This window comes from Chrysochloris asiatica, unplaced genomic scaffold (assembly GCF_000296735.1).
Source record: "Chrysochloris asiatica unplaced genomic scaffold, ChrAsi1.0 scaffold00092, whole genome shotgun sequence".
In the NCBI taxonomy this organism is placed as follows: Eukaryota; Metazoa; Chordata; class Mammalia; order Afrosoricida; family Chrysochloridae; genus Chrysochloris; species Chrysochloris asiatica.
In genome coordinates this window covers 11,746,882-11,773,257 of record NW_006408610.1, presented here as the reverse complement: position 1 = coordinate 11,773,257, position 26,376 = coordinate 11,746,882, and the positions used below count along the sequence as shown (strand labels likewise).

The 26,376-nt window shown below is 46.0% G+C and overlaps 1 protein-coding gene across 1 annotated transcript in view; it reads right to left on the bottom strand.

Annotated features, from left to right (window-relative positions):
* Positions 1-26,376, bottom strand: part of ITGA11 (integrin, alpha 11) — a 164,904-nt gene that overhangs the window by 92,607 nt on the left and 45,921 nt on the right. Inside the window, exon 2 of the mRNA XM_006866554.1 lies at positions 25,188-25,299. Coding sequence (XP_006866616.1) covers positions 25,188-25,299 — 112 coding nt within the window. The remainder of the gene's footprint in view (positions 1-25,187; positions 25,300-26,376) is intronic.

Sequence of the window (26,376 nt, the reverse complement as noted above, 5' to 3'; positions counted from 1 at the left end):
GAACCGACTCAATGGCACTCAACAACAACAACAACATATTCACCATATTGTGCAACCATCACTGTTAGTTGCCAAATTTTTCATTACCCCAAACAGAAACTCAGTACCCGTTACATAATATCTCTCAATTTCCTACTCTCCTCCACGGTTGGTGACCACTAATAAACTTTGGACTGGACACACTTGCCCATTCTTGACATGTCATGTAAGTGGCATCAGAGCATATCTGTCTTTTTGGGTAATTCCACTCAAGCTGCATCCATCCTGTAGCATGTATCGGGACTTCATTTCTTGTTATGACTGAATCCTATTCCCCTCATGGTATGCCTGTACTATGTTTTGTTTATCCAGTCATCTACTGACTGACATTTGGGCTACTGTGAATTGTTCTGCAATGAACAATGAATGGTGACTTAGTGTGTGTGTTTCACAGAACATTTATGCATTTATTGTTGTTGTTAAATGCTGCCAAGTCAGTTCTGACTTGTAGCAACCCTGTATAGAGTTTCCAAGGAGTGGCTGGTGAGTTTGAACCACCGACATTGTGATTGAAACCAACCTTGCGGTCCAGTGCTTTATCCCACAGAGCCACACCAGGATTTCTAACATCTACGCATAGGGTTTATTATGTTCTCAGGCTTATTTATATTATTTCATGTCACTGATGGTTCATGAGGTCATTCATTCATTGATCAAAAATATTCATTGAGCCCCTACTATGTGCCAAGCACTGGGGGACAATGGAGAACATGAAACTTCCAGTCTACTAGAGCAGACAGGCAGATCAAAGGTGGCTTCCAGAGCAGTAGCCTCGGCCTCCCTTGTGCACTGTCTTGGGCCCCATTCCAAACCTACAGATGCGCAGACAGAATTGGGAGCCCTGCTTACAAGATCTACTGAAGAAGCACATGTGAGGCTGGACAAGACAGAATCAGAAACCAGACTTGGAGAGGCGAGGCCCAACATCTGCATTTTAACAAGCCTTCCATACTTAACATTTCAGAAGCTCAGCAATACAATGCAAGAAATGTTTATATGAGGGAAGCCCAGGCATGGTGCTCTTGCTGGGCTCAGATAAAGCCCCACATCCATTCCAGGAAAATCCATCTCTTCCCCACGGCACTGCTGTTCACCCCTCTGACTCCATTCCTACCTGGGCAGCTAAACATCCTGTGTAAAGCTGACTCCTTCTCATTCATTTAGGACTGCTGCTTCCTCAGCGAGGCCATTCCTGACTGCCTGTCACTCCTGCCTCACTGTCCTCAGAGTCCTCGACCCTACCTGGGGCTGGCTTGTGCATGCATCTTTTCACTGTCCAGAGCTCCTGGCAGACTATGAGGTAGGCTCTTGTCTGTCAGGTTTGTAGCCATAGAACACCCAGAACAGGTACGGAGGAGGTCCTGGAAATAGAGTTCCTGAAGGAATTTGCTAACGACCTGGCTTAAGGGTAACTGCACAGAATATACTGCAATCTGGGACCATTGACTGCAGATCTTCTGTTATCTTCAATAGCTGGTGGCCCTGGTGTGGTGCTGAAGGATAATGCACTGGAACACAAGGGCGGCGGTTCAAACTCACCAGCTGCTCCTCGGAAACCCTATACAGGGTCGCTATGAGTCGGAACCGACTTGACAGCTCTTAACAACAACAACAAGCTCGTGGCCCAGCTGCAAGATTAGAACAAACTCTAACAGAGGACCAATCTCCCCCACATGGTGGCCTGAGGCAAGGCTGTTAACTACCCTGGGCAGTATTCATTGTTCTCATCTATTAAATGGGACTGAAAATATTTGGTCTGCTTACCACACAAAGGTGCTGAGAAGCAGAGGTTCTCAACTCCAGCTGATCACCAGAATCACCTTGGGAGTAATAAATGCAGGTTCCTGGGCCTTACTACCAACAGGCTCTAATTCAGCTAGTCTGGGTTAGGACCCAGGAATCTATATGTTTAGAATTCCTTCATTTGCAGGGGAATTGTATTAAAGAAGCTGGCATGAAGCCTTCCTGGACAAGTAATGAAGCACTTTTCTCTCGGAAACTCTCCTTTCTTTTTTTTTTTTTTTTTTTTTTAAAGCTTATATTGTGAATTGAGTGAAGGTTTCCAGGACAGATCATCAATTTTACGTTCAACAAATCATTGCAATGATTATAATTCCCTCCACACACCATCAACTAACAATATTTACCTCTATTACCATTTAAAAAAATTTATACATGTTGTTGTCAGGTGCCATCGAGTCAGAACCGACTCATAGTGACCCCATGCACAGCAGGACGAAACAATGTCCGATCTTGGGCCAACCTCACTACTGCTGCCACATTCGAGTCACCTGGCCGATCCATCTCGTTGGGGGTCTTCCTGTTTTTCTCTGACCCTCCATCCTACCAAGCATGATATCCTTCTCCAACGACTGTTCCCTCCTGATAATATGTCCAAAGTATGAGAGATGAAGTTTAGCCACCTTGGCCTGCAAGGAGCACTCTGGCTACACTTCTTCCAAAGATCTATTGGTTCTTTTGGCAGCCCATGGCCATTAAATGTCCAAACAGCACATTTTTCAAGTCAGCCTCCTGCCTGCAGGCACACTGCCTTTCTCAGTCTGTGGCCTACAGCCCTCTGCTGCTCTGTCTCTCCTCACCATCGCCTTTGCCACTGTCTCTTTTTGCGCATCAGAAAGACAGACCTGGGGAAAAGGTCTGAGCAGGCCCTGGCAGCAAAACTGGACTGTTGGGGGTTGAGGATTTTAGTGTCTTGGGCCTCCAGACTAGGTGGGCATGGGCTCTAGACCCCTCAACTCCTTGGGAGGGGCATAGCAAATGAAGGCCAGATTGAGGCCTGGTTCCTGTCATTCTCTTCTCCTTTGATGGTCCTCTCTCTTAGAAACTTTTACTACATCGTAGCCATTGTGACCTCCTTGGTCACTGGGGAACAGTCTTGGGCTAGATAATATTTTTTTTTGTAATAAAACATGTGAGAAACACCTACTTTAACTGATTTCCCAAAGTACTGACTTACTTAAAATATATTATCATTTTTTTCTGACCATAAAGGTAATACATATTTGTTGTAAAGTATTCATATTGCAGAAATGTACAAAGTAAAAGCCCTCTCCCTCCCTCCCCAATCCAGCTCTCTACAGGTACCATGCAGTGTAGACATTCTTTAGGCATTATGTGAAGAATTTAGAAAGGAAATAATTTTACATATGAGATCCTGCAATGTGTTTCTTCCACTTGATTATTTGATCTATGGACACCATTCTTGGTTGGTATATACTGCTGTTGTTAATTGCTTTTGAGTGGATTGTGATTTATGATGAACTCAAGTGCAGCCAGAGCGCTCTTTGGAGGCCAAGATGGCCAAACTTCATCTCTCATACTTCGGACATATTGTCAGGAGGGATCAGTTGCTGGAGAAGAATATCATGTTTGGTACAGTGGAAGGTCAGAGAAAAAGAGGAAGACCCCCAGCGAGATGGATTGGCAAAGCTGCAGCATCAATGGGCTCAAGCATGGCAACAATTGTGAGGTTGGCCCAGGATCAGGCAGTGTTTTGTTCTGTTGTACATAGGGTCGCTATGAGTCGGTACTGACTCGATGGCACCTAACAACAACAACAACATGTGTGCAAAGTACAACTGATCCGTACGAATTTCAAGGCTGTGCCCTTTTGGAAGCAGACTGTCATGTGTGTTTTCTGACGCACCTCTGGGTGGGCTTGAACCATCAATTTCTCAGCTAGTAGTCAAGAGCTTAACTGTTTGTGGTACCCAGGGACTCTTGTGTATATATATATATATAAAGCCAAGCTTAAACTCTCTGTCCTGGGCCTAACTCCGGCCTTTATTTGTTATGCCTCTCCCAAGGAGCTGAGGGGTCTACAGCCCATGCCCACCTAGTCTGGAGGCCCAGGACACGAAAATCCTCAGCCCCAACAGTCCAGTTTTGCTGCCAAGATCTGCTCAGCTTTCTTCCCAGGGTCTGTCTTTCTGATGCTGCATTGTATCACCATGGTGACTGTCTGCCAGGGGGTTGGACAGAGCTTGGATGTACAGACAGCAAGGCCCCTCAGTTACTGAGTAAGAACTACAAATGGAAAGAAAAGATGGTGGGCTGCAGGTTGGAACCTTCTTTTGCTACCTTGCCCCAGGCCCCTCCGATGTTAGAGGAGGCCCTGGTATAGATAATATAGTAGATAATATTGAGGGGAATAATATAGCTCGACCTCATTTTTCAGGGAGTACAGTGGCTCTGTAGGATAATCACTGGCTTACAAACCACAAGGTTGGTTACAACCCACCAGCTGCTCCACAAGAGCAAGATGAGGCTTTCTGCTCCGGCAAAGATTTACAGTCTCAGAAACGCTATACAGGAACTGACGCAATGGCACTTAACAACAACTACAACACCCTCTTCTTTCTGGCCAACACACCTCAAGTGCAGCCACCATTGATCCATCAAGTGAGGTTCATGTGCTGCAAGGAGTCAGTGGAGCTTCCAGACGAAGATGGACTAGGAAGCATTTTGTTCTGATGGGTATGTGGTTGGTCACTGTGTATCAGGAGCCGGGCTCGATGCTAACTCCCAACCACCATCACCTTATTCTGTATGGTGGTTACACAGTGCTACGCCTTTCTTTTTAACCCTAAGGTGGATATTTCAATGATTCCAGCCACTTTTCTATTCAGAGATACTTAGGGCCTTTTCCAGGTTTCCTTATGACCCAGTCTTTCATCCATGCCTCCGTGCACAAAGCCCACGCAGGCTGAGAGGGGAGTCAGCGCCTCTTGTTTCAGGCTCAGACTCTGTTGACAATCATCACTGCAGCTGTCGAGCTTGATTCTCTGCTTTTTTCCTGGCAACCTTTGGTTCCACCTCAGATACATCCAAAACACCATTTTTTCCTATGTTGCAAAAGTACTTCGAGCAGAAGAGGGAAGAATGAAGGAAGGTGATCACTAAGGAAATTCTCAGTTCACGAGAAGGGAAACATGAGCCTAATCTACTGTTTGAAGTTCAATGGCCCAAGTTGTTACCATTTCATTAAAGGTATTAACATCCCAGCATCCCTTCCCTTCTCTCATCCTGGATGCCAGACACATGGGTTGATCATTGTTCTCAACACACCTGGCATTCTGTCCTGTCTGCCTCTATTCAGGTATTCAGCCCTTTCATCCCAAATTCATTGATTGCCCCATTCCAATTGTCCTAAGTGCCTCTTCCTCCAGGAAGTCCCCCTTGATCTCTCAGTTAGGAGTCCTGTCCCAATTCCCATGGTGCTTTGCTTGTACTTATTTTGTCCAGATCTAAACAAGGGCTTCATTCTTCTTGGATCAACTATCAACACTCAAGGAAGCAGCAGTCAAGAAATCAAAGGATGTATTGCATTAGGCAAATCTGCTGCACAAGACCTTTATAAAGTGTTGAAGAGCAAAGATGTCAGCTTGAGGACTAAGGTGCACCTGACCCAAGCCACGGTATTTTCAATAACTTCATATGCATGGGAAAGCTGGACAGTGAATAAGGAAGACAGTAGAAGAATCGATGGCTTTTGAGTTAATGGTGTTGGAGGAGAATATTGAAAGTGCCATGGGCTGCCAAAAGAACCAATAGATCCATTTTGGAAGAAGTGTAGCCAGAGTGCTCCCTGGAGACCAAGATGGCCAAACTTCATCTCTTATACTTCAGACATATTTTCAGGAGGGACCAGTCACTGGAAAAGGATATCATGTTTGGTAAGGTGGAGGGTCAGAAAAAAAGAGAAAGACCCCCAACGAGACGGATAGGCCAAGTGGCAGTATCGATGGATTCAAGCTTGGCAACAGTAATGAGGTTGGCCCAGGATCAGGCAGTGTTTCGTTCTGCTGTGCATAAGGTCGCTATGGGTCAGTACTGACTCGATGGCACCTAACAACAACAACAACAACAACAACAACAAGAAGTCTCTCCCCTGGAATGTGGTGACTCTGTAGGATAAACACTGGAGTCCATCCCTCAAGGTCACTGGTTCAAGTTCACCAGCTTCTCTGTAGGAGAAAGATGAGGTTTTCTGCTCTAGCAAACATTTACAGCTTTGGAAACCCTATACAGGGTCACTTTGAGTTGGAACTGACTTGATGGAACTTAACAACAACAACATTCTCTCCTCTAGGTAACTGCCTGTAGTAAGTGGCGTAATAGAGAAAACATGGACGTTGTCAAGGATTTTCATCTACTTGGTTTTACAATCAAACCTATGCAGGCAGTAGTCAAGAAATGAAATGATGCATTGGGCAAATCTGCTGCAAACGATCTCTTTAAAGTATTAAAAAGCACAGAAGACCAAGGCGCACCCAACTCAAGCCATGGTATTTTCAATTACCTCAAATGCATGTGGAAACTGGACAATGAATAAGGAAGACAGAAGAAGAATGGCTACCTTTTAGCTATGGTGTTGGTGCCGAATATTGAATATGCCAGCAGAACAAACAAATCTGTCTTGGAAAAATATAGTCATGTTCCTAAGAAGCGAGGCTGCTGAGACTTCATCTCTCCTGTACTGTGGCCATCAGGAGGGAGCAGTGCTTGGAGAAAGACTTCTTGCGTGGTAGAGGGTTTCTACCTTCTTGATAACAGTGGAAGACCTTCAGTGAAATGGATTGATACACCAGCTGCAACACTGGGCCCAATCAGTAATGATGGTGAGGAGGACAGAGCTTCAGTCTGCTGCACACAGGCTTGCTCCGAGGTGGAACCGACACCTGGCAGCTAACAACAACAGATGGCAAAGAGATGCTGACCCTCCCTTAAATCTCCCCCTCAGTGCTGGCCACGGTGCCTTGAACACAGTCAAGGCTCAGCCATTGATTGTCGAGTGAAAAAACAAATGGAAAAATGGAAGGAGGCCACTTATTTTGCAAAGACAAGCTGAGCTTCTCTCTGCTTCTTGGGATGCAGCTGGGACCAGAGCTGAGCTGAGCTCATCTGGGCCCTATTTACAGATGGAGCAGCAATCTTGGGGTGTCCCTGACCCTGCTCTCCCCAGCAAGATGGCAGGAATCTGCTCACCCAGAAGAGATGCCAGGCAGTGAGTAAAATCTCCTTCCCAAATGCCTGATTTTCAAGTCATGCTCAGCACTTTTGCCCAGTTTTGTAATAACTCTTTCCTCTGAAAATGAAACATAAACAGAACCACAGTTTGGACAGATGTTTCTCTGAGGAATGTATAGCTTTAATTTCTTGGTATGTGTGTCTGAGTGCTTCTTAGCCGGGGCTTGGTAGCAAGAAAAGGGTCTTGGAAACTCCTTGATCTTCTTCTTGGGTGATGTGTTTGCTTTAGTTCATAAGGAGTCCTGGTGGTACAACAGTTAAGCTGCGAACCGAAAGGATGGCGGTTCAAAACCACCCAGTGACTCCATGTGAATAAAAATTTTTACACTGCCCTTGTAAAAATTATTGCTGTGAAGTGCCGTTGAGTCAGTTCTGACTCACAACGACCCGGTATCGGGTTTCTGAGGAGTGGCTGGTGGGTTTGAACTGCTGACTTCGTGGTTAGCAATCCTGTGCTTATCGTATAGGATCACTCCAGGACTATCCCTATAAATATTACCTATGGGGCCGTTCTACTCTGTCATACAGGATTAATGTGAGTTGGAAATTGACTCGATTTCATCCAACAACAATACTAACATAATTCAGTTGGTAATAGGAGGGGCTTCAAAAAGTATGTGGGGAAATAAAAAGATAATGGCATTTCCCACGAACTTTTTGAAGCCCCCTTGTATATGATCAACATACAAACCCACCAGCTCATTTCATTGTTCCCACAACCAGGGCAGGCAACTGGGAGAGGAATTCTATCCCTATTTTAATAGAGAAGAAACCAAGGCCCAGAGAACATTAGGCTTTATCCCAAATCACACAGTGGGGTGGAGGCTGAGGCAAAACAGGAACATTCGATACCCTAACTGTGTTCAGTGTTCTGTCCAGCAGTCACTGGACTTTGTGTAACGTAGGAAGGCAGGAAAAGGCCTAGAGGAGTGAGCACAGAAGTCTCTCTTCAGTCACAGCTTGTTCATCTACCCCCAGATGGGCTAAGTGACCTGGTGTGAGTCACCTGCCCTCTCAGGGCCTCAGTTTCCTCACTTGTAAAATGATGGCATTGAACAAGTTCAGTTAAAGAAATAGTTGTAGAGCACTCATTATGGGCTGGAGCTGTGGATTTAAAGGTAAATGAAGACCAACTTTCACCTGGTAGGGGCAGAGAGACCTACACCTAATGAATTCAGTGTCGAAGACCATGCTATGAGAGAGGGGTGCTCAGGTGTGGTGGGGCCAGAGGCAGGTCGCTAGTCAACCATCTGGGAAGGGTTCCTGAAGAAGCTCAGTCCTGGAGAGGGTCTTGAAGGTTGAATACATGTCACCCAGGTGAAGAAAGACTGGAGCCATGGGAGGAATAACCAGAGATTCAAACTGGTTCAAAACGGTTCAGTCATGTTGCCAGAAGCAGTGTGTATGTGGCATAGGAACAAAGCCTCTTGTTCATGGATTTTGGCCCTGCTCAAAGATGGCAGCTAACTGGATTGCTTTGAATGTGGATGGGGCACCACTGCCCGTTTTCTACTCAGGCCAAAATCTATGCAACACGTATGCTGTCCTGCTTCCGTAGACCATGACTACACAGTTTTGAATCAGTTTGAAGTCCTGGGATTCACAGCTCTCTGAGTTCCACATGGTGCCAGCACTGAAATGCGTTATTTCTAATGTGACTTCCAAAGTGGAGTCTGGCCGCATAACATGGATGAACCTTGAGGACATTATGTTGAGAGAAATTAGTCAGTCACAAAAGGATAAATACTACATGGGACCACTACTGTAAAAGACTAAGAAAAAGAACCCAAACTAAAGGGGGCGAGGATTCTTTGCTGGTTACTGGGATGTAGGGGGTGGGGTAAGGGGAGGGAGGGAAAGGTGGAGCACAGGGTAGGGAATAGACATAGGACAGTTTGGGTGCTAGGGAGGGGGGCAATACATAAGAAGGGGGAGGGGAATGGAAGAATAAAGCAGACAGGAAAACAATTAGGCAGGTTTGCATGGCCTAAGTGGGACAGAGGTAAATAATGATGTATGCATAACCTTGGAACAATGGGGCTCTGGGATGCAGGGATTGGACATGGGTGGAATGAGCAAAAGGGGGGAAATAATGTTAAGATGCTTGGCTGTCTTTTGAATCTTGGTTTTCCTTGCATTATAAAATAGACACTGGAGGGGGAGAGAAAGGAATAGCCAGAAATATCACCATAGAAAGCTTGTAATTACATCTTCTGCCTATAACTGATTGGATTACCTAAAATGGGGATACAAAATGCCCAGTGAAGGAGGCTTCCTGTGGAGCCTCTGCATTACATAAAACCATAGGTGGAATCCTGAACCCCATCCAGAATCTTCTGAGGTGGGAAATTTCCACTTGAAAGGACAAGCAGACCAGCTTGGAGTGACTAGAAGAACAGAAGATACTTCTTGAAAGAAAGACTGACAGGAAAAATACAAAACAATATAGATAGTTCGACTGATTACTACAAGAGCAAGCAAATTGCTCACCCAGGAGACATCAAGGCAAGTGGTTGGGTCCCCTCAGGGCAAACCCCCTTCTAAGACTGATACTCAATGGGAATACACACTCTGATTGGTGACCACATTCATCACCGATAAGTGGAAGTGAGGGAAAAACAGCAACGAAGCTGTGAGCTAAGCCCTACAACGTTCAATAGACTCCTGTGAACCTGGGTGGATACCTGGTTGGCCAGCAGTGTGGCAAGACCTGGGGACTCTTGGGCCCAAAGTCAGTGACATAGCCACAGAGGACTAGAGTGGAGAGTGAAGCATCCAGCTGATATGAAGTGAGGGGAGATGCACAAGAACACCCACACTTGCAGATAGTACCCACTTGACCTGGCTTCAATGACTGGCTGATCAGAGCTCAACTAGAAGAAGAAAGAAGAGGAACAAAAGAGTAATCTGATACAATTTGATGAACTTGACCTACACCTATGGATGCAGTAGCTCAAAAGAGGGAACAAATCTTTATAGTGAGGATCATTCCCACCCCGTCCATACACAGAGTAGACAGGGATAGGCAACTTGGACATTGGCTACCCAAAATGGGGGGTGGGGTGGGACTACAAAGACAAGAAGTGACCGGCTTACAAGCTTTCAAGAGGGAACCTAGATCCACAGGGCCTGGAGGAAGGTAGGCTCCACTGAGTAGTATCCAATATGTCTGGGCGGGGCTGATGAAAGGAGATGGGGATAGATCTCTTGTGATACAATAGTGAATAATTGTTATCAGGACTGATTGTGAGGGTTGGAAATGTTAAGGTAGATGTTTTGTAGCAAAAGGAGGGGAGTGATTGACTTTGCAGTCTAAGAGCAGAGGTCCCTGGGACCATCAAGGGAGAAGAGCAGAGAGCGGGACCCTACCCAGAGAAGCAGTGACACCAGAGATGATGATGACGTGGAGAGATGGAGCATCTGGGGACTTCAGACCCAGAGAGGGAGAGGGGCTCTGTGCTGACGACCAGGGGGCAGGCTTGCAGGGTATACCATTTGGTTGTTTGATGATGCCTGGAGGGAATTGTAACCATCACAATGAAATGATATACGATAGGATGAATATAAAGCTAATGTTCTCCCATGTAAACTATCACATAATTCACAATAAAACATTAAAAATAAAAACAAAAAACGAAGTGGTTTCTGGCCTGGGGATGAACCCCAAGGTGACAGACAAGTTCCTGCCTCGGGGGCGTGTGGCTGAGTCATCCTAAACCTGGGGTCATGCTCTCATTCTGTTCCTTCCTTTCCAGTCCATTCATGCCTCCGTACCAGTCCATGACTTCCTCCTTCTTCCTTAGGCTGTCTGGAGAACTCTATTGAAAGAGACCCTCAGACAGATGGTTAGCTACCTATGGGGGCTGACAAGCATCACATTGTCTCCTTGATTGGGGTATCCCATCTACTTTCTGGTTTCCCTCAATTCCTGTAGTTGGTTGCTCCTTCAGATTCAAGCATTGATGGTTACTCTTAAAGTAAGCCTGGGAAGGAGTTCACCTATGGATCCATGGGGGCTTCTGGGTTGTGCAAATGGTTTACACACTTGGCTGCTAATCAAAAGGATGGAGGTTCGAGTGCACTCAGAGGTGCATTAGAAGAAAGTCCTGGTAATCTGCTTCCAAAAAAACACAACCAGTCATTGAAAACCCTATGGAATACTGTGACATACATAAGAGAGTTATGAGTCAGAACTGACTTCACGACAACTGGTTTACCAAGAGGATTCCATGAGGACCCAAGACCTCTTAAAAAGGAGTAAGTTAGTGGTTCCAGAACCTGTCTGTCCCATCTCTGGAGATTCTGATTTTGTAGTTCTTGAATTGGTTTAATCAATCTGTATATTTGCAAGCTTCACAGTGGTTCTGTTTGTATCCAGCTTTGGGAACCCCTGAATTATATCACCAGGTGACCAACAGGCTCTGAAATAACGGGGCATAGATCACACAGGGATTGGGGCAAATGACACAATCAAGAATAGTAAACAAACATTCTGCTGTGCCCTAGTCAATTTTAAAAACATTTGATATGAACAAACAAATACATGAGTGCATGAAAGGATTCTTTGCGAATTTATTATGTCCCAAGAATTGGGCTAGGCACTTTCTGTGGTATTAGCTTATTTAATACTCTCAACAACAGTATGCCCATGTTGAAGCTGAGGAAGATGCAATCCAGAGAAGCTAGGTGACTCATCCAACCGACAGCTCTTTGGCCTCACTCTTCCACTGGTCCTGCCCCATCTCTGTGAGGTAGGCAGAGTGGGATCTTACGATCTGAATCTGAAGGGTGACCAATGGTAGGAATTTAGGAACCCTGGAAAGCAGAGGTCACAGAAGGCAGGAACCCTACGCTCCATCAGGGAAATCATTTGTTGTGCAGAACCCTTCCAAGTAATTTCCGGCCTGTTCAAACCTCAGACTGATAATGTTCCTCCTTTCCCTTCTAGATGTGACTAATAGCTAGTCTTAAGAATGAAGATTTTGAGAAGCCGTAAGGCCATAGACTAATTTGCACCATTGAAGTCAGTGAAGCCTGTCATTAGGTTTTTGGAAAAGTCTGCCTCCTTCAAGCCCCGCTCCTTGGGCTACAAAATCATTGAGTTAGCAGTTGGAAAGAGCCCAAGGAGACAGAGCAGAGTGAGAACAGCCCTGGGGAGTTGGGTTAGGCCACCGTCTGCCATCTACTTGCCCTCCTTCCTGCCTTCAATCCAACTGGACCTCCTAAGCATTTTAAGGGAAGGAGACGAAAGAAAGTCTCAACCGTTCCCATATAGGAGCCATTGTCCCCAAACCCTTTTTTAACAACACCCAGCTTTGAGGTTCTCTGAGATTTTGCTCAGATGTCTAAAACCTCTCCATCTCTCTCTCCTCTCTTTCTTCTGTGTGCATGTGCCAAGAGATGACGATACAAAGATGAAGAAAGGCAGATCCTACCTTCTGGGCCTCATAACCCTCTCTTTCCTTTTTGGTGGTGGTAGTGGTTACATGCCTTGGAATTGGTTCCCACTAACAGAGACTCTCTAAAGGGTTTCTGAGGCTGTAAATCTTTATGAGAGCAGAAAGCCTTCTTTCTCCCCCGGAATGGCTGGTAGTTTCAAACTATTGACCTTGAGGTTAGCAGCCTGACTAGTAACCACTAGTTTGGTGGTTCAAGCTCACCAGCTGCTCCTTGTAAATCCTATACAGGGTTGCTATGGGTCAGAACTGGCTGGATGGCACTTAACAACAAAACAAAACAAAACAACTGTTGTCATCCAGTGATTCTGACTCATGGTGACCCCATGTGTGTCAAAGTAGAACTGTTCTTTGTAGTGTTTCCAATGGCTAATTTTTTTGGAAGCAGATTGCCAGACCTTTCTTCTGAGGTACTTCTGGATGAATTTGAACTTCCAACCTTTCTGTTAGCAGCCGAGTACATTAACCATTTGTACCACCCAGGGACACCTACTCTCTCGATTCTTCACCTCACCTTCACCTCTCTTCCTTCCTTTTCCCACCGGTTTCTCATCATCACTCTTGGAGGTAAAACAGGAAGAAGTTATTCAAGAGGGAGAACTTAGGAATTCTAACAGAGAATGACAGACATCACTGAAGATAGCCTCCTAGGTCAGTGACAAGCATTTGCCACTGCGTGTCTGAGTGTTACACTTGTGTGGAACAGACGTTGCTGAGAAAGAAGAAAAACCACTTGAAAGAGTTTGAAATGCCCAAGGAGCTCTTAATTCTTCACGAAGGATTCAGGGAAAGATAGAAGGAGGCATTCTACCCAAGCCTGGAGAAATCAAGGGTCAGATGACTGACCATAGGTAAGATTAGTGGGAAAAGGTATTTATAATACATTGGTTTTTCTAATTGTATAAATGTACATTAAAACATGTACATGACACTTTGTGGTTGTTTACAAGGAATTCTGGTTTTGCATTTTATATTCCATTCTAACGGAATGGAAGCACAAGTTGCTCTGGTGGTGCAATGATTAACTGCTTGGCTGTGAACCAGGTCTTCGGTTTGAACTACCAGTCGCTCTGTGTGACAACAATGTGGCAGAGTCTCCATCCATCCATCCATGAAGATGTATAGCCTTAGGATCATTATGGAAGAGTTCTACTCTGTCGTTCAGGGCAGCCATGAGTAGGAATCCACCCAGGGCAATGGGTTATGAGATGCTTAGAGTGTTGAACAGAGGAACACTGCTCCCCTTAATGATGGTTGTGACGGTTGCAGATAAAGTGCCAAGGCACGATCACAACTGTGGTACCAGTCTTGACTCATGGAACCCAATGGAGCAGATTACCTGGTCTTTTTGCTGTACTGCTGGGTGTGTTAGGTCAGAGTGCAATCCATTTGTGTCACCCGGGGACCTGGGGCACCATGAGTGGGAATTGACTTCATAACAATTAACGATGGAATGAACTTTCTTGAAAACTCAGACCTATGGAATTCTAGAAAGCCACCGTCAAGCTGCACTGAATGAGCATTAGTTCTCCTTTCCTCTCCTATGCCGGGCTTAGGGAAGATGTTGGGGTCATTTAATGAAAGAGAATTGGCTTTAGAGAAAGGAGGGAGGTGGGCTGGAGAAAGAAGAGACAGAGTTGGCAAATTGTTCTGGCTTCCCTGAATGACCCAGATGAAATTCATTTTCTCTCTTGGAAGTTAGTGGCCAGGAGCCTTTCCTTTCAATGTTTCCACTATCAGGACTGCACAGCTTCCCCTGAAACATGCAAAGGGGGTGTCCTGCCCTTTGGAGCTCAGCACGAAGGGTATTCCGTGCCCTGGGTGATAGTCTTAGCTCCATCTGTGTGTCAGGGGTGACCTGCGCCCTCACTGATCGGTTCTTCAAGTCCTGGGGTTTCCCTGTGTTGATTTGGTGAGAGAGAAAGATAGGGAGGGATGGAGGAAGGGAGGTAAGAAGAGAGCAAGAGAGAGAAGAAAGAAGAGGAAGAATAAGCTGGGAGATGTCTAGAGCTTGGGTGGAGTCTGCCGGATGCATAACTAAATGCATTCACCTACAGTACTCACTGGGTTTGGGACAGACACTTGGGTTCTTCTTGGCTTTTAATGCTGTTTTGTGTTTTGAGTGAGGACAACTGTCTGGAGTCCCACTCTTCAGCTCTCTGTGTCCCACTCTTGTCCGTGGACTGCCTGACAGAGTCTATTGAGTGATTTGGCCTGGAGCCCTGAGCTGACATTTCCTTATGAGTGATTTTTTATTTCTTCCTTTCTCTTATGCATGGGGTAGTTTTACACTATCTTAGGCTCAGCTTCTGTAGTGATTTATTCTTTAACCAGAATGAGTCACGGTGCCTGAATTTATTTGTTCCAAGAGAAAATAGCAGAGGGCATTTATGTGCTGTGGTGTTGGGAATCTGCTCTCGAGATCCTAAGCCAGGAAAAGAATTTAAGATGTTCCTTGGTGAGATTTCCACAGCAGCAAAGAGCAAGTCTGCTCCAGGTCTGACAACCCACATTGATTGGAGCTTCCTTGTCACTGCAGACGATGGACAGACTCAGATGAAAAATGTCATTTTGTTGTGGACAGACAACTGGACCTAGGGACCTCTTCCTGGAAGCCTCTTCTCTGATGTTGTTGTTGTTGTTATGTGCCGTCGAGTTGGTTTCGACTCATAGTGACCTTGTATAGGGTGTCTGAGGAGTAGCTGGTGGGTTTGAACTGCCGACCTTGTGGTTCTCACTTCAGTGCTACATCACCACACCAGGAGTCAGATTATTTTATAGCCAACCTACAATTCCATGTTTATTGTATTTAGATAGGGAGACCCTATTGAAAATGCAAACTTGCTATAAAGCCATTGTAAATGAATGAATGCCTTACTCTATTAGAATTTAGTCTAGGTAGATACATAATATCTTGAGAGATGAAATCCGCAATGGTGGATAGTCTAACTCTTGGGCACTTCACCTAAGGGCTTGGTAAGTCAGGTGGAAAAACCACAGAAAGTGGAAACAGTGCTGGACTAGGAGGTGGAGACCTGGGTTTGGGTCCTGGCTCTCTGATGTGCTATGTGATCTTGGTTTAGTCCCTTTCTATTTCTAGGTCTCAGTTTGTAAAATAAAGGGGTTAGGCCAAAAAATTTCCTAGGCAGGAGAGAAATGCTACAAGAAGTGAGAAGCCCAGAAGGCCAGATCCACACATCTAGGCCTCTTGGGTCTGCTCGGGGTCTCCCCTGTCCCTTCCCAATCCATCCCTGCCTCTGAGAATCCAGGTCTGTATAAGACCCTGTCTTCAGGCCAAGAAGATATTCCCACTGCCTAGGAGTTCCACCAGACAATACTGCCTCTGCAGAGAGCTCTCCCGAGAGAAACAAAGTTCTGACGTTGGGCAGACGCAGTTCAGTCTTTCTCCATCTTGCTGTCTGACTCATGCTTACCCATGCCGATGCCAAGTCTTTGTGTGTGTGTGTCTGTGAGTGTAGTGGGGGGTGTGTAACAGGCTCTGCACTTTGCTATGGGTAGACAATATGCTTCCAAGCAGGGCAGGTCCCTGGGCGAACACCCCCATGGACTCAAGTCCATTCCATGGATGTCTAAATACACAGCTCTTTCAACATCTGACCACAAAGCCCTGATTTAAGTTGCTGCAAAAATAATCCAAAAGAACCCTTCAAAGGAATAGGAAAGCTATCTAAGACTCCTTGTAACTTGGGATGAGTCAAGCCACCAAGTTTATCCTTTCATTGCTGAGGGTGATGAGGGATATGTTAAGATGCTGTTTCCCCCTGCTTCCCATAAGCACATCCTGGAGACTCACCCCTTCCTGTGTCTGCCACTCAGCTGGGCTCCCATTCTCATTTTCTCTCCACCTTCCCGGAGCTCTTCTCCCACAACTCATCCAGGTTTGACCCACTGCATTTGTTTTCTCCCTGTGCAGACTTGCCTCTGCCTCCAGCTGTGGGAACTTCCCAGTTGCTCCCACCCAAGACAGTCAGGTAGCACCCACCTGGGACAGGGGCTCATATCAGGAAGCCTGGGTTGGGCTCCTCCTTCTCACCTAAAGGTCAAGCCAGGCTACCAAGGCTAACAGCGTCGGAGGCCTCAGTCGGATGACTGAGGATGCACTGCAGATGTGTTGAGATTGTGGTACGGCAGTTTTCCTTGGCTTTGGGCACCCTAACACCCTTGTCTTTCCCCAAAACTGACTGAGGGAGCAAAGAGGGGGACAGAAGATGTGGGGAGGAGAGGGGAGGATTGAAAAAAAGTTAAGAAAGTAAGGCCCAGGATGGGAGAGTCAGAAATCAGAAGGAGCAGTAGAAGAAGGCAAGGGAAGGGATAAAAGGAATGGGAGGAAGCTTTGGTGGAGTGTAGAAATGAGATGTTAGCAGATGTTTTCAAAAATAGTCCCCTCTTACTTTGCCTAACCCAACCTCTGGCTCCATCCCCTGCTGTCTCTAGGCTCCTGGTATCCCCATTTCACTACACATCACCCACTTACCAAACTTCTAGCCCATGGTTCTCAGAGTGTGGTCATCCAGGTCAGCAAATTTCCAGGCCTGGTGTGCTAATTCATAAAACTCAGGAGAGGGGGGCCCAGCAACCAGATTCAGTATGTTTTCCATTTTTGAGACTCGCTGCTCTAGAGTAGTAACTCCAGACGGTTTACATAGGTTACGATGATTAATGAATGAATCAAGGACTCTGGAATGATTCTGGGTGTGTGAATGTACAGACGCATGAAGATTTCTTGACATAACAAGGGCTCTGGTCTAGTAGAAATCTGCCCAACACTGTAGCTGACCCAGCAGGACACTGCATGCTGCTTCTGGGATGGACATCGCCCATGACGCTGCTTCTCCATGAGTCGGTTCTCTCTGACAGTGCTGTACCCCTCCCTCTGGTCTCAGAACAGATGGCCCTTGCCCCTTTCTCACAAGTCTCATCTTCTCCACCTCCTTTTGTTCCTACCTCTGCCTGTTCTTTCTCTTCCCGTCATACCCACAGGCAACCTGGGCTTCTTTCCCCAGTGCCTCTTCCTCTGAAGAGCACAATTCTCCCAACAGACACTTGGGTCTCTGCCCAGGTCTCCTTGCTAAGTATAGAGCACTTGGCCCCAGCTTTGAACTGACTATCTGCACCTGGATGACCTAGGACACTTCAAACCAACGGGTCTAAAGCTCAACTCACCTACTTCCCCAAAGCCTGCCATCTGTTGCTGGATTTTGCTTTTCTGTTCAGGACATCTTTCCAGTTAGTGCAATATGTTCATAGCCAACTTTTACTCTGTTGCGTCTCTGACCTTGCCTTCTGCTAGTCTTGCTTTGACTCAACCCACCTTAGCTGCATGTGTTTCTTGCGTATTCCAAGTATGCTCCCACTTCAGAACCTTGGCACTTGCTCTTTCCTCTGTAAATGCCTGGAACACTCTTTTCTTCGGTACTCATGTGGCTAGATTTTTGCATCCTTTGGGTCTCTATATCATTGTATATAGTAGTAGCCCTCACCATCACCAGTGAGGCCAAGCCCCTGTGTCATGCTGGGTGTTTCTCCATGGCATGTGCCACCATCTGACAGATGATCGACAAATGAATATGTCCTGTTCCATGACAAGAAGCTCTGGTAGCGTAGTGGTTACCAATCAGGCTGTGAACCGCAAGGTCGGCAGTTTGGAACTACCAGCTGTTCTGTGGGAGAAAGATGAGGCTTTCTGCTCCTGTAAAGATTTACAGCCTCGAAAACCCTGTACAGGGTCACTATGAGTCAGAACTGACTCCATGGCACATAATCACCAGCACTACAAGAAAGCCTTCATCAGAAAAGAGACTTTGCAATTTTGTTCACCAATGAATTCCAAGACCTACCACTGGTGCTCAAGAAATATTAATTGAACAAACGAATGAACAATTGGTACTCATAAAGAAGGCTTCTCCCTCCAACTCTCACTTCCTAGTTCAAGTTTGCTCTCCAATCATCTAGACTTCTACTGCCTCCCTGTTAGGCTCCACACCTTCAGAGTCTCTTCCCTCAATTCCATCCTCTACATGGTAGCCACATTGACCATCCTAAATTACAACTCTAGGGAACCACTCACCTGCTCTAAAACCTTCAATGGCTCCCCATTGCCTCCAAAATATGATCTCCTTGCTTTATTTAGTATTTAAGAGTCTCCATGGTGCCATCTTTGAGCATTGTGGTCTTCTGTCTCATGACTGCACTTTCTCCTCCAGACTATGCCCTTTCTCTAAGCCCAATTTCTTCTTTTCCACGTCTGTACTCTTACCTGTGCTGTCCCTGCTATATCTTATACCCTTCTCACCCTGTCCACTGTGTGCACACCTGAAATCCTGCTCATCTGGATGGAGGCTACCTCCTCTATAGCATTTCCTCATTTCTTCTGCCGCCCAGTCCTGACAAGTTGGAAGTGAACTCTTCCTCACACGAACGAACGTCAGGCCCTTTCTCTTGGTATTTACCATCTGGGATTGGGGCTCTGTGAACCCATATGCCTTCTCATCCCCCTCACCACTGGGGTCAGCACTCCTTCTTCCCATGTGTTTATACAACTTAGCTAAGTGCTGAGCCCGACACCACAGCCTCACTGCTCGTGGTCCACAGGCTGGCCAGGCAGGGATATGGTGCTGCAGGGGAGGACACAGGCTCCGGACACTCTCAAGGTGGGCTGCTTCTCTAGTCTGAGGTGGGGGAGCAGACACATCTGGACTCTAGAAGACTTGCTAACGATGTCATCAGTCTCAGTTGCCTCGTGAGTAAAATGGGGACAATCCTACTGCCCTTACCAGTTGCTCCCATCCCTGGACCTGAACCTCAACCTCAGAGAGTCCACTACAGCCTCCTGTTTTCAAAGTCTAGATCATCCCAAAGGGTTTCCCCTATTGGCATTCACTGGGGGTTCTCAGACCCACAGTACCTTTGGGGGAACTAAAGGGCAAATTCATTTTTTTTAAAGAATAAAAATGAAGCCTTAAAAAAAAAAAAAAGAAGCCTTCTCTCTTGCCCAACCCCATCTCCAGTTCTCCCACCCCCTGCTGTCTAATGTCCTAATGCCCCCATTTCTTCACACATGGGGGCACCTGCACAGGAGAAAAGCTCCGCCGTGTCAAAAGCAGAGGCTTGTCCTCCTTCCAGGGGTGAGAGCTTCAGTGACAAATTGGAAACTCATGGAGCCCAACTCTGTTTTTTGTGAACACCGGGAGGCTTCCTGCTACAGGGGACCAAAGACTCTGAGAAGCCCTCAGCAGATCCTGCACCGGAGTTTTGGGAACATCAAATGGCCTTAAAAGACCAACAGATTTAACGATTTCAATGTAAATGCTTTTGAGTCATGTGGATTAAATTTCTCTGAAAATACACAAGGTTGAGAAAGCAGGGGCAGAGAACACTCAGACCAAGAGGAATTTGTTTTCGCTTTTCCTTTTTGTGTGTCTGTGAGTTTCTTGCTCAAATCGAGACATGTGCAAAACTGTTCAAGATGTCTGATGCGTTGGCGTATGGTCAACTTTGCCCAGTTGGAGTTCTGTGATGGGAGGGCAGTGGGCAGAGGTGAAGGGTTAAGAAAAGAAAGTGGCCTGTCTGTCCATCCTCTGGCCATTTACACCAGTGTCCAGTGCTTTTGTCATTTCAGAAGTTCATAGTCTCATATAGAAGGACTCACCCCATGGGAGGTAGCTGGTGTGGGTCAATGAGACAATGGGAATCTAGATTTGGGGCAGGGTGGGGTGGAAAGTAATGCTCTTCCCACTGGAATTTCCCTACCTTCTATCCTTAGCAGATGAAGATGCTCAGGAGAACCCGGTAATCTTGTTGGCGTTTCCTGGTAGAGCTTTATAAAACAAAGATTCCCTGACCCCACTGAAGACTCAGGAGACACAGGTGTGGAAGACAGGTATGCACCCAGGAGACAGAAGAGCCTGGGTCAGAGGGAGCGTCCCTACCACATCTCCTGAGGCCTGATTTTAGGCTTGGTTGCCTGCTGGCTGCAAGCATCTCAGTCTTCCACTTACTGCTGCACCAACTATAGAACATAACTATATTTTGACTATCCTTTGTTTTTTGTGTAGTACCCTGAGGTAGGTATGTACAGCTTCACATGAGCAAATAGAAGTTGAGGGAAAATGAGGGAGCTTCTCCAAAGATCTTCCTACAAGTGTCTTAGGACTACAACCCTCTGCTTGTGTCCCATTGAGGTACCTTCTGGCATGGAACGGAATCAACAGTCACCGCGGGGGTCTTGCATAATAGATGGCCAGTTTACCCCATTTGACATTGGCATCAACCCCTTCTTCCCTGATGATCAACATCCATAGGGAACTATGTCTGAATAAGACTCTTGGAATGCTATGTACAGGTCAGAGAAAGTGGAGGCTGGGGCAGGGAAGGGAAGCAGTTAAGTAGGGTATGCTGTGGGGACCATGCAAGTGGAGCAGGGGGTCCTGGATTTCTGCAATTCCACAACCTTTCTCTCCATTTGCTTCTCTCAGCCCAGTTGTGGCAGTAAATACACTCAAGTCAAGTGGCCACAGAGAGTGTGACCTTGTCCTCCTGTGTCACCAGCTCTCTCCCACAATGTCCCTGGCCACACTCAGATCGGTGAAAGTGACCTGGAGTTGGTTTTATCGTACCTTTCTGCTCAACTGAATTCAACCTTCAAGATTCTGTTCAAATGTTCTTTTCTATGCAATCTTCCCAGAGATGCACAGGGATTTCTCCTCTCCAACTCTAACTGAACTTCTGTTGTGAGCAAGATCCTGTGGGGGCTGTTCTCAGCTGCTGGGAGATGGTTGTGAGTAGCAGAGATGGGTCATGAGTCTAAGAGATTCAACCTAAGTAACTACTAGTCATAGGAAGCGATGGGAGAGGGGGCTTAGGGAGGACAGTCACACTGAGAAATGGTTCCGTTAAGTAGGAAAGTCTTCGTGGAGAGAGAAAGATGAACATAATTAACACTAGACCACACTTTGTTTTCTATCACTTTTTAATTATTTCAAGAATATTAGTGTTGCCTTCCCAACTGGTCCCTGGGCTAATGAGAGTGAGACCATGTCTTACTCATACCAGTATTTTGCAGAGTCTGGTAAAATACATGAACAGATGCTAAATAAGCAACTATTGGTCAAGATAAATTATATTTGGGAAAAATCAGTTCAATTCAACCATAACCATTCATATCAAGTGAAAAATGTGGATTTTATACATATGACGTCTGGGCTGGTTAAGAGATGTTTCAAACATTCATTCAGTCTTTCAAAGTATATTCTTCTGAGCATTTACTAAATTTCACAGATTATCACCTTGATTTCAGGAAGAAAAATAATGAAACAGGCAATTACTATCCAGTTTAATGAATAGTATGGAAATATAAAATGCAGAAATCTATGGGGGCAGCAAATTGATGGGAAGCATGCTCAGAGGTCTCTCAGAGTAAGAAATAGCGAAGTTGGTAAAAGAGTATTAAAGAGGATTTTCAATTCCAGCTTAAACAACAATAACAATTAAACAAAATATAGGAACAACTGTGTTCAAGCACTGGGCAGCAAGTAATGCAGAGTTCAGTCCTTGATAGAAGGGATATACAGGAGCCAACCACCACATTCATCCCAGATTTCTGATGACACTATCCTTGCAGTATAGGGAAAAAGATTCCAAACCAGGAGAAGCACTCTTGCTGGGTGGAGGAAACAGTGATGGGATTTGGGGCTGCAACATTGGCTAGGATCTGCAGTGGGGGAGGCAGAGGCAGAGAAAAGAGTCTCCCCCTCACAATCTGCCAAAAATCCCCTTCAGGTCTTTAATTAACTCCTGAGCTGTGAACGCAGAGCTTGACATTTTGGAAGGCCTATTGGAGAACAGTTACTATGATCAGAGATTTTAGAGGTTGCCCAGGGAGATGTTGAAGGTCATTCCCACTCAGAGTACAGAGACCTTAGTGAATACCTAGGGCTTTCAGTTGAGACCCTAGGAAACCTAATGCCTTATGAACAAGGAACATATGCTAGGAGTAAGGGCAAAACAAGATTAGACCTTCTGGCTCTAGGTCATGGTTGCTGTTGTTGTTGTTGTTAAGTGCTGTCGAGTCGGTTCCAACCCACAGCAAATTTGTATAGGGTTTCCAAGGAGCAACTGGTGAGCTTGAACTGCCAACCTTACAGTTCAAACGGCTTTGCAGTCTGGCACATTAACCCACAGTGCCACACCAGAATTAGCATAGAATAAAAAATTACTAAACAGGCAAAGAATCAGAAAGAAGGGATTGATAACCATGAGATTAAATAGTCAATAGAAGCAGACCCAGAGAAGATCCAGATATTGGAGTTAGCTAACAAGGACTTCAAAGTAAGTATAATTAATATATTAACATGGTTCAAACTGACCGTGTGGTCCAGTTATCTCACAGTGCCACGCCAGGACTCCAACAGAACGTTACTCAACAATTCAAAACCATGGAGAATGGTACACATTCAACAACAAGGCTGAACTCACAGTAATAAACGTCAGATACAAATAAGCACCACTCGTATATGAAGTTCAAATTCAAAACCAGGCAAAAGTAATCAATGATGATAGGAAAGAGACTAGCGGGTGGCTAGGGACTTGCTTGATCAATGTAGGTGGCACAAAGGAGCATCAGGGAGCAGATCTGAGAATGCTCTCTCTCTTGTCCTGGGTAGTGATTGCATAGCTGTAACATGTAACATGTTTCACTGAACTGTGCAATTAGGGTGTCTAGAAGGTTGCTGTGAGTCGAAACTAACTTGACTGCATGTAATAACAACATGTAAACTACAGCTCAGTAGAAAGATGATGATTAAGGTGATTCTTTATAGAAGGCAGAAGGGGGAAGGAATGCAAGATAATTAGATAGATCTGGATGAGGCAGGGGGGTGATGAGTGGGGAAGATGAGGCCAGGCCTCCCAGGAGGAAAGGACAGCAAAGAAATCCTGGCGTGCAGGAAAATAGAAATAATCCAGTTTGGAAAGTTGAGCACAAGAAAGGGGGTATGGCCAATGGGAAGAGAGCTGGTTGGCAGGGGCCAGATCAGGAAGGGGACATTTATGACAGTGCTCATGTGGTTCCTTGGCTTTGCAGGGACTTCTAAAAGAACCAAGCCTCTGCTTATCCCTTCCATCCCAGGAAGGCAGGCCAGGTTCTGTGTCAGCTAAAGACCAGTCAGAACTACTTGGTATATATCCTCAAGAAATAAGAATTGTGATATAAATATATGCATGCCAATGCTCATAGCAGCACTATTCACAATAGCAAAAAGATAGAGACAGCCTAAGTGTCCATCAATGGAAGAATGGTTAAACAAACTTTGGTACCTACACACAATGGAATACTACACAACGTTGATTAATAGCTATGAATCTATAAAATGCCTCACAACATGGATGAACCTGGAGGCCGTTATACTGGTGAAATTAGTCAATATTAGACAAAAGGTCCACTGTTGTAAAAAGTTAAGAAGAGGTTTTCTTGATAAAAGAAACGTTCTATGGTGGTTTGAGCTCACCAGCTGCTTTGAGAGAGGAAGATGAAGATTACTGCTCCAACAAAGATTTAAAGCCTTGGAAACCCTATGCAGGGTTGCTGTGGGTCAGAACTGACTCTACTGAACTTAACGACAACAACACCATGATGGTTACAGGTCAGGAGGTGTGGAATTATTCATGGGCTACAGCAAGAGGAAGGTTGACAGAGGAAAGATGAAGGTGGTGGAAGACAGAGGGAGGAATGTAAGAGTTAAAGTAAATAGAGGTGAATACTGTTAACTGATGGTGCACGGAAGGGACTGCAAGCAGTGTAGTAAATCAAAGTATAGATGTGTTACATGTAAAACTGATGACTTGCTCTGTAAACCTTCACTCAATTCACAATAAAACGTTTTTGTTTTTTTAAAAAAAGACAATGGATTTTTTTCCACAACAAAACAAAACAATCAGAAGGAGATGGGGATTCACAGTAAACATGCATGAGGGAGCTTACTGAAATGATGACAATGTTCTAAGATTGATTTATGGTGATGGCCACAGAATGGTTAATTTACTAAAAAAAAGTCATTATATTGGACATTTGAAAGGGGCAAGTTACATGAGATGTAAAATTTGCTTCAATAAAGTCATTTAAAAACCATAGGCGGGTCCTTCCCTCTTCTTCACTACCCCTGCCTCTCTGTCACCCTCTCCCTTCCCTATGCTGGGCATTGCCTGCTTTAACTGGCTAGCACGCTCAGGCCCATCCGTCCAGACACCTCCCAACTGTTCTCTCAGGGGACAGGACTGCTGCCCCCTTGATGAGACATGGACACTGAGGTTCTGAGAGGAGAAGGTTTAATTATTGTGCCCAGGGTGGGGGTTGCTAACTGTGCTCTCACATGAGCCAGAGAATGTGGGGGTGTCTGTTCCCATTTCACAGATGAGAAGGTTGAGGGGCTGAGTAAGTGAATGCTCAAGATTTCATAGTCAGAGGCAGATATTGCGCAGCCTTGACCTGCAGGGACCAACAGTCAGCTTACTGGAACTGGGAGGGACTGCATGTGAGAACCAGTCTGGGTAGCAGCCGGGATGAGGGGCAGGTGGAGGGGCCCGGAGTCTGATGGTCGGGGACTGGGAGACAGCAGTCTGACTCACCACTTTTTGCCACTGATGTCGTGCTGTTGTACTGTGTAGCCAAAGAAGGCAGTCTTGGGGCCGGCAATGACTCGGGGTCTCCTGGTGTCCATGTTGAAAGTGTCTGTGAACCCTGGTGAGGGGGAAGGAGAGGAGAGGTGGGATGTTAGGTGGGAGGAGGTATGAGCCCCAGGGGCACAACAGGGTCTACCTATCTCAGAGGGTCTTGGCTGTAGAGGGTGTTCATTCCCTTATTCTTGATGAGTCCTTGCCTGGGGGAACTCACAGCTGAAAGAGGGGGCCTTACATGGGAGACCCAGTCTCCATACATGGGAGAGACAGTCTGTGTCCTGTCTGAGCCATAGGTTGTGGAGGAGCCACAGCCCTTGAGCTGGAAGAATTCACAGTCTAATGGGGAAGACATAACACTCACTTTTGGGAGGCTCTCCTTTGAGAGGAAAGGCATTGCCCTGCTCCGGGTGAGCCCACAGTTTGAGGGATAGTCAGCCAAAGCGCATGCTTCAGATGGAAGTAACCTGCCCTGAGTGTGGGTCATTGCTCCTTGCCATACAGGTGCCAGTCAGAATCCTTCAGTCACCCCTTGAGTAGCCATGCCCAAGGCCTGGCCCTTCTTGTAATCCAGGATCCCTGAGCCCCTTTTCTGGCCCCGCCTTGCTCCTGCAAGAAGGCCCTGTGCCGTATGGCTCTTTGTTGGCCTCAAGCAGCGGCCCAGCCCAGTATCATGTCGCCTTCCTCTAACTCTGCTTTCCAGATTCTGTTGGTCTCTTTTTCCTTTTTCTCTCTCTTTCCTTTCCTCTCTCCCCGCATCTCACTCTTTCATCTTGCCTGCTGTGACGAGTCAGGGAAGTGGAATCCCACCCCCCAGTTTCAGTTTGCAAAGCTCTGTCTGTCTTTAACAGGAGCCTCTGATTGGCAGGGACAGCTGAGCAAAGCAGGAGAAAGTCCATAACCCTTTCACCATGGGTTCTGCTTGGATTAGTCAAGTGTTGATTAGCCAGATCCACCTGTAGGACGTTTCTGTGGAGCCAAATTGTACCTTTTGGCATTCTTGTGCCAAATCACAAGCAATAACTCACAGCAGTATGGCAGTTTGAATTTATGGGCCTTGCCCACCCACCATCATTTTCCCTCAAGGGGCCGTGGGGGAACAAGCAGGCATGATCCACACTTGGCAGACCCGGGTACAGCT